This window comes from Rousettus aegyptiacus, unplaced genomic scaffold (genome assembly GCF_014176215.1).
Source record: "Rousettus aegyptiacus isolate mRouAeg1 unplaced genomic scaffold, mRouAeg1.p scaffold_m13_p_5, whole genome shotgun sequence".
Classification (NCBI taxonomy): Eukaryota; Metazoa; Chordata; class Mammalia; order Chiroptera; family Pteropodidae; genus Rousettus; species Rousettus aegyptiacus.
The window spans coordinates 34,913,273-34,926,868 of record NW_023416308.1 but is presented as its reverse complement, the minus strand read 5'-3'; the positions used below and the strand labels follow the sequence as shown (position 1 = coordinate 34,926,868).

The following is a 13,596-nucleotide window of genomic DNA, read 5'->3' as shown; positions in this document are numbered from 1 at the left end:
TCCCTCTAACAGCCAATCACCGCTGCGATAGACGGAACCGGTGCGCGCCAAAACACGGAAGGGGCGGGAATGAGGGGAGGCCGGCTGCCGGGAAAGGTAGCGTGGTCCGCGCGGCTGGGCTAAGGAAAAACCTGTGACAGCGATCCCAAGGCCTGGAATTACCCCAACCGCGCAGGCTCAGCGTACGGCCCCCCACTGGGCCTGCGCAGGGCTTGTGCTGGGCGCCGACTGGGGTCGTTCCTGCAGGTTTGGGTTAGTGCGTTAACTGGCAGCGTTGGCAGTAATGAGGCGGCCTGATACCCAGTGCTCCTCGGCCCAAACTGGGGTCCTACCTTCATTCGTCATACTCTTAATCTTATCTCTTAAATATCGGTATTCCTGTGCCATCATTTCTGTGTCACCACAACTCTGCCTCTTGTGTTATCAGCCTCAGTGAACATCCAGCCATTCCTTAAAGTCAGAAAGCGGGCAGTCATCTTTGAGTCCTTCCTCGCGCGTCACATCCAATCCACTGTCAAGTCATGTGAATTCTACCTGCTCAAACACAGGATCTCAGATTCATTCTCTATTCTTAATCTCCGCCCCCTCTCTAGTCCATTAACGATGCCCAGTCTGGATACCTGCACTAATCTAACTGGTTTCACTGGGTGCACAGTGCTTCCCTCAAACAGTTCTCGGTGGGGCATTCAAAGTGGTGTTTACAGAAAGCAGGTCTGATCAAACCACCGCCCTACTTCGAACCCTCAAAGGCATTCTGTTGCCCTTAGGGCAAAACCCTAAAACCATACTGAAGCCTTATAGACCCGTCAGCATATGTCCTGCATACTTCTCCAGCTGTGTCTTGAGTCCTGGACCTCACTTCCTAATCTCCAGCCCCAAATTTGTTGGTTTTTCTATCACGCCTAGCTGCTTTTTTCCTCTCCTGCCTTGTACTTGCTGTTTCCTCTACCTGAAACATCTTCCTCTTTTCCCCCTCCCACACTTACATTACTGATTCCTACTCATTCTTCTGGTCTTAATAAAGATGCTTCTTTTTCCAAGAAGTCATCCTTGACATCTCTTTCCTGTACTTCCTCATCACAGCTCTATCACTTTGTATTGTATTTGCCTGTTTCATTTTCTTCATTCTGCACCAGATTCAACTCAGTGAGGGAGGGCAGGGATTGTATATATTCTTCACCTTTATAACTAACTACGTCACCTAGCCTAGTGGCTGAAACTCAATAAAGGTTCAAGATATATTGGTAAAAAAATCTGTACTTTAGTAAAGTTCATTGGGATTGATACTTATTTTGTTGTGTTATTAAATCCTAAAAATAAGCCTAATTTATATAATCAGAAAACACATTAAATGTTCAATATAAATAACAAAGATACCATTAAAATAGTAACGTCATAGTAAAAAAAAATCAGGAATTTAGGCATGAAGTTTATTAACTCTAAATTATAGCTTCGTCCTTGTTTTAAAAGTTTTTAAAATAAATTGAACAGTAAAACATTTTATCACCTTTTCTTTCAGAAGCATATAGTAATACTTCATGAATTGCTAATCTTATTTTAATTCAGATCTATACCACTGAAGATGGCTATTGGCTTTAGTTTAGCAATTTCATGAAGAAAAATTTCATTCAAAGAGCTGAGTAGGGTCAAACAATTTTTATTTACCAAGAAAAAATTTCAGAGTAGCTCTGGGATCCACAACATTTCCAAAATTTGAGGCACTGTCTTGCTGTGTAGCATAATTTCCTTCCATTTCAATCTGCTTCTCTTAAAAACAGGCTACAATTTTGGCTGGATAATTCAGACACATCTTAAGATCTGTTCTTTAAAAGCTGCCACAAAAACTTAAAGCATAATTCATACACATCAAAAGCTGTGGATCTCTTGATATAAAATGGATAACATTAATTAAATTATGTTCGTGGCTCTTTTGCATTCATTTTTAAAATCCCTATTTTGAACATGATCAGACTCTTCTTCATTACAAAATATGTGGTTCCACGGAGCTCTGGGCAGCTCAGCACTGAAAGCAGAATACAATTTCTAGTTACCCTCCACTCAGTCCATAGGTCAAATGGGAATCTAAATACTTGCCCTCTGGAATAGGCAAATCCGGAGAATAAAAAGCATATTAGTGGTTATCAGGGGTTGGGGAAGAGGGGAAGAGGGCCTGATTACTAGTGGGTATAGGGTTTCATAAAAAGGTTCTGAAATTAATGGTGATGGTTGCACAACTTTGTGAATTGAACTCTTTTAAATGGTGAATTTTAGGGTATGCTAATTAAGCTCAATAAAACTTTTTTGTTGGTTTGTTTTAATAAATACCTGTTCTCCCATCAACAAAAGTTTCTTGTGAAATTTCAGGGTCAGTGTGTTTGGCTGTCTTGTCATTTTGGTAAACAAATAAACTGCTCCTCTAAGATTTGAACCACGAAGATTTGTATTCCTTAGATCAGTGGAAGTAACTTGATAAATCTTGAGTTTCCATGACCAAGAGTTAAGCATATTATGTACAAACCAAATATCCACAGTCTGCGACTCTTAAGTATCACATATTCTATGACAGTATGGACAGGCTCACGGAGAATATTAAAAATTCCATGCTATTTACCCAAAGACACATACCCTGAACCCCCTGTGATGTAGGTAAGTCAAAATGGCAAGTCTGGGAGTAACCTGAATGATTATCTAGGCCAGCCTTTATTTTAGAGACAAGGAAGTTGAGGTCCAGAAAGGAGAAGTAGTCCGCTCAAGGTCACTGATGTGTCTGTGACACACTCAGATTTTCTGTCCCTGGTCCAATGCTCTGCCATCCTATAGCAGTTTACCTGGTTCAAGTCCTGTGTAAGGTCCCAGAGAACAGAAACCAGGGACATAGAGCCGACATTTAGGAACATAAGAATTTTTATTATAATGAAACCCTTTAAGACTTCCCCCTCTCAAACTGTCTCTTCTGAGGCAACAGTTAACACTTTTTCATCACTGTCTATATGCCAGTAAAGTACTAAGCACTTTAATCATTTACTTCCCATTTATGAATGATAACTACTATTATCACAGTCCCCATTCTACAGATGAGAAAACTGAGGCACTCTGACATTACATAACTTGCTGAGGTCACACAGGTAATTAGTAAAGCTGGAAGTCAGATCCAGGCAGTCAAGATCCAGAGTTCATGCTCTGGACTATTATATCCTAAAAGGAGCAGCCTTTTCAATAGGGGAATGAAGATGCCTGTACTAGCCAATTGACTTCTTTTTGTTACAACTTCATCCTTCAAAGACTCTTGTTCTCCCATCCTCTTTCTAAATGTCCCTTCCTCAGTGCAGGAACTTCTCAGCAGACCCAGCATATGTGTCACCTAGCCCACCCATCTGTTTTCCTCCCACTTCATCAACACCACAGCCTCACTGCCCCTTTGCCTTTTAAAGGATAACCAGTTGTCCAGTTTATAAACTCCAGTTTGACTTTAATAAATTAAATTCCAAGCCATCACACAGCAATGGACATCTCCCAACATACAGAGGTGCAGCCCTGCTCTTGCTCCATCATCACACAGTCTTTAAATAAAGCCCCTAAAACCATCTCTCCAGGGAAGGCTTCCCACCAAGCTCCTGGACCCCTTCTTCCAACAGAGCCACTGCTCATGGAGAAGGCATCAAGTACAAAAATGGTAATAAAGGGGGAAGGAGGGATGAGGAACAGAAGGGGAGGCAGGGAGGTGGGGAGTACCTGCCCCCCATCCTGGGCACCAGCCCAACTTTCTGTGAGCTGCCAATGTCCTCAGAGGCAGACATTGGTTCTGGTCAGAGTAGGGACCTGAGGGTGGTATAGGAGCCCCATCCCAAAGGGAATTGCCTACCCTCCTAAAACAGGAAAGAAGGGTCACCTGGGAGAGATGCCCTCTATCATCTGTTCCCTGAGGGTCTTGGACCACACATATAAATAGAAAAGGGAATAAATAAGGGAGGAAGGATGAGCTGAGATGCCAAGTACCCTGGGACTCCTCTGAGGGGCCAGCATCAATTTCTGAAGAATGCCCATACATGCCAGGACAGAGCTCTCCTCTTACTCCCCGCCACCACTTCTTCTTCTGTGTCCTCAGCAATGGTGCTCACTTTTCACATGCGTCCCATTGCAACTACTCTTCCAACCGGCCCTCTGGCCCCAGGTAGACAGGGCTTCCTGGAACCCAAAGAGCTTCCCTGGCCCAGGCTGTTGGGAATCCAGGAAGGGGAATGGAAGGAAACGTGGGGATTAGGCTGAGAGGGCTCCTGTCTTCTTTTAGCTCAGGAGGTAAGGAAGGCCCTCAGAGCTGGGGGCTGGGGTTGCCATTGGCCTTGGGTTTGGATTTGAAGGAAAAGCGCTTAATAAGACGGCGAGAAAAGCTGCCAGCCTTCTTTCGGACACTTGGTGTGGCTGTCGTGTTGGAGAGGTCATCGTGTGATTGGCTCAGACCAGCTTCCTTCTGTCGAGGTCTCCGGCGGAAGATGAGCTTAGTGCCACTGCGCAGGAAACTCACTGTGGGAGAAGAATTGAAGCTGTGGCAGAGAAAGGGGCACAATAGGGGTGTGGTGAAGTGGGGATCAGAAAAAGACCAAGCATGGAGGGGTCGAAGATTTAGAACAGAACCAGGCCCTTGGCCTAGAAAAGCCAGGATTCCTTAGGAAAGAAAGTAGGGACAAAACATGCCCTTCATTCTTCCTAAGGAAAAAAAATGTGGTGCTCATGGGATTTTGCATGCACTCCTGACTAAACTGGCCCTGAGGACAACTGTCATAGGGCCAGCTCCTCTGTGAGGACTGATTGAAAACAAACTGGGGTTCTTTACTATGGAAAAACAAAGGTTGAGCAAAAGGTATTCCTAAAGGCCTATAAGATCATGAAGGGACAAGGTGAGTAGATGGTGACCTGTCACATCCAGGACGTGAACAGGAAGCAGTATATGTGGAAAACTTCAAAGAGGTAAATTCAGACCAATATATTGAGGAAGTTGCTTACATAGCAGGTTTTGGACTTAGAAATCTCAATATCCCAAAAAATGATGCAGGCTTAAATCATAAATAGTTAAATACATCTGTGGTTGATAGACTCACTGGCAGAGAGATGAAGATGTTTGGGGGCAAATCTTTCATACTTAGAAGTTAGAAGGATCACAGCTACCCACAGACTGTATCACTGCTGAGGGTTATCCCAGGGTAGAATTTCTTATAAGCATAGGGGAGAGAAAACAGAACGAAAGGTAAGAAAGGAAAGGGAAAAAGAAGGGAAGGAGGGAGGAAAGGGAGGGAGGGAGGAAAAAAGAATGTGGGAAGGAAGATGTATACTTAGACCTAGGAAGAAAGAACAATGGTGGTAAAGGATGCCACAGGACCCAAAGCATCAAGATCCCCTTCTCTACTCTAGCTTGGCTGAAACAGACTGGGAACTCTGGTGATCCTTAAGGAGAGGAAAAAGAAGGCAAATTGGCTTGGAGATTCCATGTCCCTAAGGGTCCGATAGGACCCAGGTCATGATACTGGGTATAAAAAATGGGAAGACCTTCCAATATCTCCCCACCTTTGTGATCCTTGAGGCTGCGAGTCTCCAGGGCACCCGTAGATCCTGTTTCTGACTCAACGTCATCCACAGATGGCCTCTCGGAAATGTCTGAACGTGTCGTCTCATCTGCTTCCTGGACACTTGTGGGACTGGAGAGGGCATCAAGGGGTCCTGGGGACATGGCTGATGGGTCTGAGGGAGGTGAAGAAGGACCTCCGCTGCTCCCTGCATCATCCTGCATTGAGGCTTCCAGAGATGCTGCATAACCCAGAGACAGTGCCAACTCGTCCTGAGCAATGGGCACCTGGCAAGAGGGATAGTTTTAATGGGCAGGAGTGACCCATTAGGGCTTTCTCTCTCTCCTCCCAGCTCCTTTTCTTTGAGTTGTTACCTTGGAAACACCAGAGATGATCAGAGTGCTACGTTTGGTGGGTGTCTTCTTGGCTGCCCGCCCACTGGGCTCAGTCAGCTGGCGAATCGCTGTCTCTGCTACAGGGTCCAAGCCATTGGAAAGGTGGCTCTCCCCTGCTGGAGGTACAGAGAATAGACAACTTGACTCCTCCCCAGTTCCTTCTTGGACCTGAACTCCTGTGCCCTACCCAAAGTGGTTTTTGACTCTGGAGCCCTAGTGCCAACCAACACTTACACTTCCCAGTTCCCCACTCACGGCTGCTGTTGTGGGAGGTACTGCTGGGGCCACTGCTCTCACTCAGCACAGTTGTTGTCTTCTCAGTCACCTCCACCTTGGACGGGGAGCGGGAGGGGGAGTCTGGTGGGTGGGGGAAGGTCAGTGAGCTGGGAGGTGCTTGAGAGTGCCTCCCCCACTCCTATCTTTGTTGAGATGCAGACTTTGGTGACTCAGAGGGCACGGGTGACTAAGAGATTATTAATCCCAGGGGTGATTAAGAAGATGCCACGTGGATAAAAAGACACCATAGAAACCAATGGGAATGTGAGAAAGTGCCATGGGGCCTTCTGAGGGTATGGGGAGAAACTATTAAAATATTGAGAGGTGTAGAGATGGCACAGGGGTCCACTGAAAGTAGGGAGAATTCCATGGGACCCCTAGAGATAGAAGAAATGTCATGAAGGGTCCCTGGGAGTGGGAGGAATACCAGAGGCCACTGGGTATGTTGGAGGATCCCACAGAGTGCTGGAAGGTTGAGGGTAGAGGCAGGGACAATTAGAAGCTGGGGCTGCGGAAAGGGAGGGGAAGAGACTTGTGAAAAGACAGAAGGAACTTGGGGAGGTAGAAGTGCAAAAGTCCCATGTGAGGAGCTGGTGGGTCCAGGATGGGGGAGAGACGGAAATAGTAGGGGAAATGAGAAAGATGTGATCGGAAACCAGGAGGAGTTGGAACTAGGGCTTTCCTTGCCCTTTCCCTGTCCTTTCATGGATCTGCAATCCAGGGGCCCCTGGCTAGAGCTGGGCTTTCAGACTCCTCTTCTTTACCTAATTTGCCATCTACACGAGGCCGGGACTGGACAGTAGTGACCGTGGTGACAATGGTGCCATCGGGCATGATGGTCCGGTCCAACTCAATCTTCTTGGTAGGTGTGATGCTGGGGTGTGGAGTGGAGGGAGTGGGAGTGCCCAGGTTCCGGGGGGAGCCATCCTCATACTGAAGCTGTCGAGGGGTGGAAGAACAAAGAGGCTGGGCCTCAAAGGCTGCCCTCCCCTGCCTCCTCCCATCTTCCCCCAGGGGTCAGCTTCTCACCTCTACTGCCATGGTAGCTGCTGGTCCCAGGGTTTTCCCTGGCCCAGGGATGAGTGGGCACACCTGTCTTCGGGACAGTGGTCTGGAAGGGGAGCCCACAGGCAGTGTGGCCTGGCCCAGGAATTCAGCTGGGGAAAGGGTAGCACTGTGAGCTGGTCCCATGACCAGGCTCCACTCAGCGCTCACCCAGAGGTGCTCCTTCCTGCCCCATACTCACTGTCTCCACAGCTGCTGCTCCTCAGCACTTTGAGGGCCAGCTCCCGGCTCTGGGGGCCCAGATCTCTATGACCAAGAGGAGGAACAGCAAGTAGGGGAAAGGTTAGCAAACAGAATCCACCCTCAAGCTGATCACAGACCAGAAGCAGAGAAATGCACAAAAATGCACATAAATAAGATGATACAAGTACTCCAATCAGATTAATTCCTGCCCTCCAAATATTTTCTCTTCCCAAGAGAATGGGACAGGGTCCAGTGGAGTCCATACTCCCCAGCTGGGCATTTAAACCCTCCCTTGTTCTGCCCTACCCTGCTTTCCAAGTCTCTATGTCAAACCACTCCCCTTCCTTTGTGTAATCTGTTCCCTCTGCCAAAAAACACTTTTCTCTCACACTGTTAAAATCCTACTCTTACTCTAAGGTGTGGTTTAAATGTCACCTCCTCCATGAAGCCAACTCTGATCTTTATTCCCCTACAAGAATTAATCTCCCTCACCTAAGCATTCCCATGTACTTTTTGTAAACCTCAAATAGAGCACTTATATTATCTTTTTATGTGCATCTATCTCTGCCTTGAGCCTGAAATCAACTCAGGGATTTGGAGTATATCTTGGTTATGTCAGTATTCCCAGGACCCAGGTTGGAGTCTAGGGGCTCACAATAAGGGGCTCACACCAAAGTTTACTGAAAATAGAGTTGGTTCAGGCAAGGGCTATGCTGAATGGGGTGATTCTTAGTCTGCCCATGGGAATGAGGGGATGGGGGAGAAGTCACTCCTTACAGTGCCAGATCTTCCGTCCACTCCACCTCGGGACCAGCCCTCATGGGCTTGGTCCACTTCTGTTGCATGGGGTTGTCGAGTTCAGCTACACAGCACAGGTCCCCAGTGCCTATGAGGAAACAGAAATTAGAAGATGCTTAGATCAAAGATGGGAAGCCACTGAAGAATAGAGAGGCTATACCCTTGGCAGAGGAGAAGGAAGCACCTGCGACTATAGCCTTGGCAGTCCCCCAGCTACTTCTAGGTCTCACCTTCCAGCTTACTTCCCAGGTGTGATGCTCGAAGCTGCCGTAGGAATAACCGGGTAGGTCTGGGGATAACTAGCTGGGCCTGGGGTACCATGGGTGGCTTCTCACTGGGTACCTAAAATCAGAAAGAGGTAAAAAGAGCAAGAACTCTGATATAGTACCCTGGGGACAGTATGCCTGCAAACTATTTGCTTTGAGTGCCTACTTACCAAACCCCCAGGGGCAGAACAAGCCCTGAGGTTGACCATCATGGCTGGCTGGGTGCTGACTATGGCATCCTCAATCAATTCCTCAATAGTGGAGAGCACTAATTGCTCCTCACCTCTCTGCAGAGAGAAGAACAAAGAGGTAGGGCCCCCAGTTCTGCCTTCCCATCCCTGTTCTGCCTCTTTCCCCCTAGCCATACACCCTTACCTCTCTGGCTTGCAGCTTGGGAACCACTGTCAGGCTGATATCTGGGCGATCACTGAAAGCCCAGGATATGAGCAGCCCCTCACCAGGGATTTCCTCCAGGTTGACTTCCAACTGGGGACAGAGACAAAGGGATTAGGTTAACTTGCCCCACTCCTTGGACTACTTCCACTCCCCAGGACCCTCCCAGCCCAAATTCTATCCAAGAGAGGAACCAAATTGAAAAGGATGAGGCAATTAAACCACCCCCTGCCCGACTCCATTTCCTACACCCCACTCTACCTGTGTTGGTGGCAGTGTCAGAGTGACGTGGTAAGTCTCCATGGAGACGGCAGCGGGGGACTGCTGGGTCACAGAAACTGGGAACATCACCTCCTCAGCAGAGAGCTGGCAATGCAGCACCTCAGACAAAAGAGGAATGGAGAAAGGATGCCTAATCCTGCTATGCCCTACCTTGTAATGGGTCAACAGACCCCTCCCCACTTCAGTTTTCCTTGAGATTTCACCTTTTGGGGGTCACAAGCCCATAAAAAATCAGATAAAAGCCAAAGACCTCTCTCCAGAAAAATGCAAATATAAAAAGATGTACTATATTTTGCATGTAACTTCAGTGGGATCCTCAGATCTCCTTAAGCCAATCCTTGGATCCCTAAGGCATTCATAGACTTCAAGTTAAGAACCCTTGGAATAAAGGGAACTCTTGGGATCAGCCCACCTCTCGGATCCTAAAGAAGTCAGTGCCCAGCAGATCCTTACCATGGCGTGCTCTGATTGGTCTATGCAGGTCACATGACTAATGCTGGCTCCGGGTGGGAGTTGGGGTACCTCTTCAAAAGTGATTTGGATGGAGCTCTGAGGGAGTAATGTAGACAGAGGGTCAGGTCTCTGGAGCTGCCCCCAGCAGGGCTAGCCTGCTCAATTGCTGACTGGGCCCTGGCACTGCCTAGTCCTCAACTGCAGGCTGGCTTCTGGCCCCTCCTTGGCTAAGGACTATTCGACAGGAAGTGTTTTCCTCAGACCTACCTCTCTGGGGGCTTGCAGCTGCTAGGGAGAGCCTCAGAGACCAGATCACCTTAAGCTGAAAACCCTATATTCCTTCCGGAATACCAGAAGCCTCCCTTTTCTCCTCCCATCCTCCTTTTCATCCTCCACCGTCACCCCAAAAAAAGGGATGCATAGAAAATAATAAAGGTATTGGTTGCCACCTATATATAATAGCTGAGATGAGAGAGACACAGCTGAACTAAAGGTGAAAGCAGTACCGCCACTTATTCAAGACAAGAGCTAGAGATACAAGCTAAGCCTTCTTCCAGTTAAATAGGATGCGGAGGTGCAAGAGTATGCCTCTATTCATATTCCTGGAGATGAAGACAGCTCAGCATGGGGTTGGGGAACTTTACCAGAGACTAGAAAGAAAACTAAGCTCAAAGGGCTCAGGGTCCAGGGGCCTGGCTAATTCCTCTAGGCAGACAGCAGGGTGGTATTAGAGAGCAGAAAGCTGCTTAACTTAGGTCTTGAAAGAGCTTTCCAATTCTTCCACAGCAGTGAAAGCAACCTACTGCAACCCCATCTGGAGAGCTGAATGGGAAGAATTGAGGAGGGGGCACAGACTGAGCTAGCACCTCTCTTTGGGTCTTGGGATGGAAGGAAACAAATCCACTGGGCTCATTTGCCTGGCAAACTGCTCCTGCAGTTGTCTTGTTTGAAGGGCAGGCCCAGGGAGATGGGGAGATGGATGCTTGGAACCCCAATCTCCCACCCCATGCAAGGGAGGCCAATGTCCAGCTGAGTCAGCTGCCTTAGGGAGTCACTTCTGACCCAGGGACAAGGTACAGGGAAAGCTGAGTGGAGGGGTGAGTTTGAGGTATAGACTGACAGAAGCCATCTGGCTTTCTGCTGGGCAGAGGAGAAAAGCAACTTCTTGTTTGGCCACTTCTGTTTCTGGGCATCTACGGAGCTAGTAAAGTTAAAGCCCTTACACTAGGGGTGGCTGGAAATGGAGAACCCTCTGAGCAAGGACCTGATAGATGTGAGGGCAAGGATAGATTATAGTACAGGATGGGAAGGGGCCCCATGAGAGGAAGGCCTCACCTAACACCCCACCTCTCAGGCTTCTGATCATGCTTCCTGCCCCACTTCCTGGGAGGCCAGATGCCCATGGTGCAATGGGAGGAAGTAGGCTGGGCTGGTTTGTGACTGACCCTGGAGGGGCAGCTCCAGGCTCGTCTATGGAAAGGGTGTGAATTGTCAACCTGCTCTCCACCTGAACACTTTTCCCTCAACACATATACTGCAGATTAGCATGGAAAAAGATGTGTTGACTGCAGCAGGGAAATTACTGCGGAATGGGGGCAGGAGTAATTCCCTCTTTTTGGGAATCTGCCTGATCACACCAGGGATTTGGGATACCAAATGTTAAGTAGGTGTTGTGGCATGAGGACCAGGCAAATTCCTTCCGCAGGTGCACCTGTCTCTCTTCTATCTCCGCCCTTCCCACCTCCCCCACCCCGCTTCCCAACACAACTAGCACACAGGCTAGGGGTAAGTGCCCTCAGGCACAGGGATTAGCGTTGCTAAGAGAACAGTAACTTGTGCATAGGTTTGAAGCCAAAGAGTACTAGACCACAAGAATTGCAAATTTGGGACACAGCCAGATTTCTACAACCTCCAGCCTCACCAGCACCCTTTTCTGATTCCATAAAGGAAGAGAAGACATAGGGATCCCCAGTTGATCCCCACCCTCATCCAACCCTCCTGGTATGAACAGTCCTTCCCCTGGAAGGAAAGGCTGAGTGAGGAGACCACCTAGGTGCTCCTGTTCAACTCACCCCGTCCCTGCAGGCCTGCTCGTTGAGCGCTCGCACCCAAGCCCGCTGCCAGTTCTCCCGGAAAGACTTGAAGGCGAAGAGTGACGCCAGGAGGCCCCGGACTCCTGGCTCCTCCCGGACGCCGGCCTGAGTGGCCCGCAGCCGCAGCAGCGAGCGCCATACGCCCATCTCCCGCAGGGAACCCCTAGGCTCGTCAGCTAAGGTGGGTCCTGGGCCTCGGGACCCGCGGGCCCGCACCAGCCACAAGCCCCGAGCATACTGAAGCAGCCAAACGAGCACCGTGAGCAGCGAGGCGGCGAAAAGGATCAGCAGGGCCGCCCAGCCCACGTCCCGCTGCTCCCAGCCCGGATCCATGCTCCGCGCGGGCTCCAGTCCTAACCCCAGACCCGGCTGCCGCTCAGCCGCTGCCCCGGGGGAGCATGGCCCCAATGGGCCGCGGAGCGGGGGCGGGCTCCCCCGGGGCTGGGCGCACGGGCTCGGGGGCTCTCCGGCGCTTGGTGTTCTGCACTAGAAGGTGCTACAGGTCAATAAGAGGTGGTCCTGGGGGTCGTGACGCCGGAGTCCGTCTCTCGGTAGTCCGAGTCGCTCCTCGACTGGTCTGGCAGACCGACCCGCGTTAGTCGCCGGCGGGCGCCGGACTCCTCCCACCCACCACGCGGGCCCCGCGGTACCCGGGCTGGGACTAGTCTGCAGAAACGCGGGGGCTCGCCGGCTGGCGCCGGCTCCGAGAACGATGCGTGCGCAGAGCTGACACTGACAACACGGCCAGCACCCCGCCCCCACCCTCCCTTAAAGGGGCCGCACCCGCGCGGGGCGGGGCTTAAGGAGCCCTGCTTTAGAGAGCTCGAGGAGTACTGGAGGACTAGGCGGGAGCCGAGAAGGTTCCGGAGTTGAAAATAGGCGGGATCTTTGACTACCCCGCCCCATTCTAGAATGGGGGTACTTCCTCCTTCCCCGAGCTCACCGCAGGAGTAACCGCTCACCTTGCTTTCCCTATGTTCCTTAGATTGTTTTAGTTTGAACACCTGTGGTGCTAAGAAGGAGGTGACCCCTGTGGACAGCATTGCCCCTTTTCCCAACACCCTCAGGCTCAGCAGCTTCTTGGTTCCCATTTCCTGGCCGAAGTTAGGCCCTGGGTAAATAGAGCGCCCTCCTAAATAGAAATGTCTGGCAGAGGGCCAGCTGATACCGACCAGGGAAAAACAGGTTGAGAATGGAACACGGAATAATAACCCCCCTTTACTACCCTCCTTTTGGAGCTAGGACATAGGAACAACCTATTAGACTCCTGCTAGTGTACATTTGTTCTGGAGATATTTCCCAAGTTGGGGCTGCTTCTGTTTTTAAAAATAATATATTTCCATAGTAACAGCTCCTTCGAAGCACGTGTAGAGTGGTAATAAGCAGGGAGCTGGCAATGTAGTGCTGGACTATTAATAGATTCAGCCAGAGGACCCTGCCATCCAAATATCTAATATCCCAACAAGCACCTCCAAACTGATGTTATAGGTACACCTTTTCCTAGATTTAAGAGAACCGATTTTATCTCTATAGGACAAGGACCTGTCATTGCTATCTGGAGTCAGGGGAAGAACAATTCTACAAAAGGATTCAAAGGAATCTCTATTTTCCAAGAGGTCCTTCTTCTCTACATACATATGGCAAAGTCTGTGGCACTTAGTGCGTTCTTTAGGGAGTTAAACAGAAAATGTTAAATATCTCTTTCCTAAATCCACTAGATAGTCTTGAGAAATAAGTACCTGGGAGTAAGCAATGCCCCCTAAAGTATGGAGTTTCAGAGCTAGGCAGAACTTGACTGATAAGCATAAGAGGAGGTGGTGAGTGGTGGGGGAGC

General features: G+C 49.3%; 1 protein-coding gene across 12 annotated transcripts; it reads right to left on the bottom strand.

The window, feature by feature from the left end:
- Positions 1 to 2,886: 2,886 nt before the first annotated feature.
- C2CD2L (C2CD2 like) lies at positions 2,887 to 12,509 on the bottom strand. Of its 12 annotated transcripts, none has more exons than XM_036220908.1 (14): positions 11,742 to 12,506; positions 9,670 to 9,765; positions 9,196 to 9,321; positions 8,917 to 9,027; positions 8,712 to 8,828; positions 8,506 to 8,617; positions 8,255 to 8,363; positions 7,476 to 7,540; positions 7,259 to 7,386; positions 6,994 to 7,168; positions 6,188 to 6,310; positions 5,933 to 6,069; positions 5,560 to 5,845; positions 2,887 to 4,521 (listed from the first exon to the last, which is right to left on the bottom strand). In XM_036220908.1, the coding sequence occupies exons 1-14, from the start codon at positions 12,093 to 12,095 to the stop codon at positions 4,310 to 4,312; spliced, it is 2,151 nt and encodes a 716-aa protein (XP_036076801.1). In that variant the 5' UTR covers positions 12,096 to 12,506; the 3' UTR covers positions 2,887 to 4,309. The 12 variants fall into 12 exon arrangements, with proteins under 12 accessions (XP_036076801.1, XP_036076802.1, XP_015994844.2 ...); XM_036220909.1 differs by having other exon boundaries at positions 5,933 to 6,066; positions 6,209 to 6,310; XM_016139358.2 differs by having other exon boundaries at positions 6,209 to 6,310; positions 9,196 to 9,315; positions 11,742 to 12,505.
- Positions 12,510 to 13,596: the final 1,087 nt, after the last annotated feature.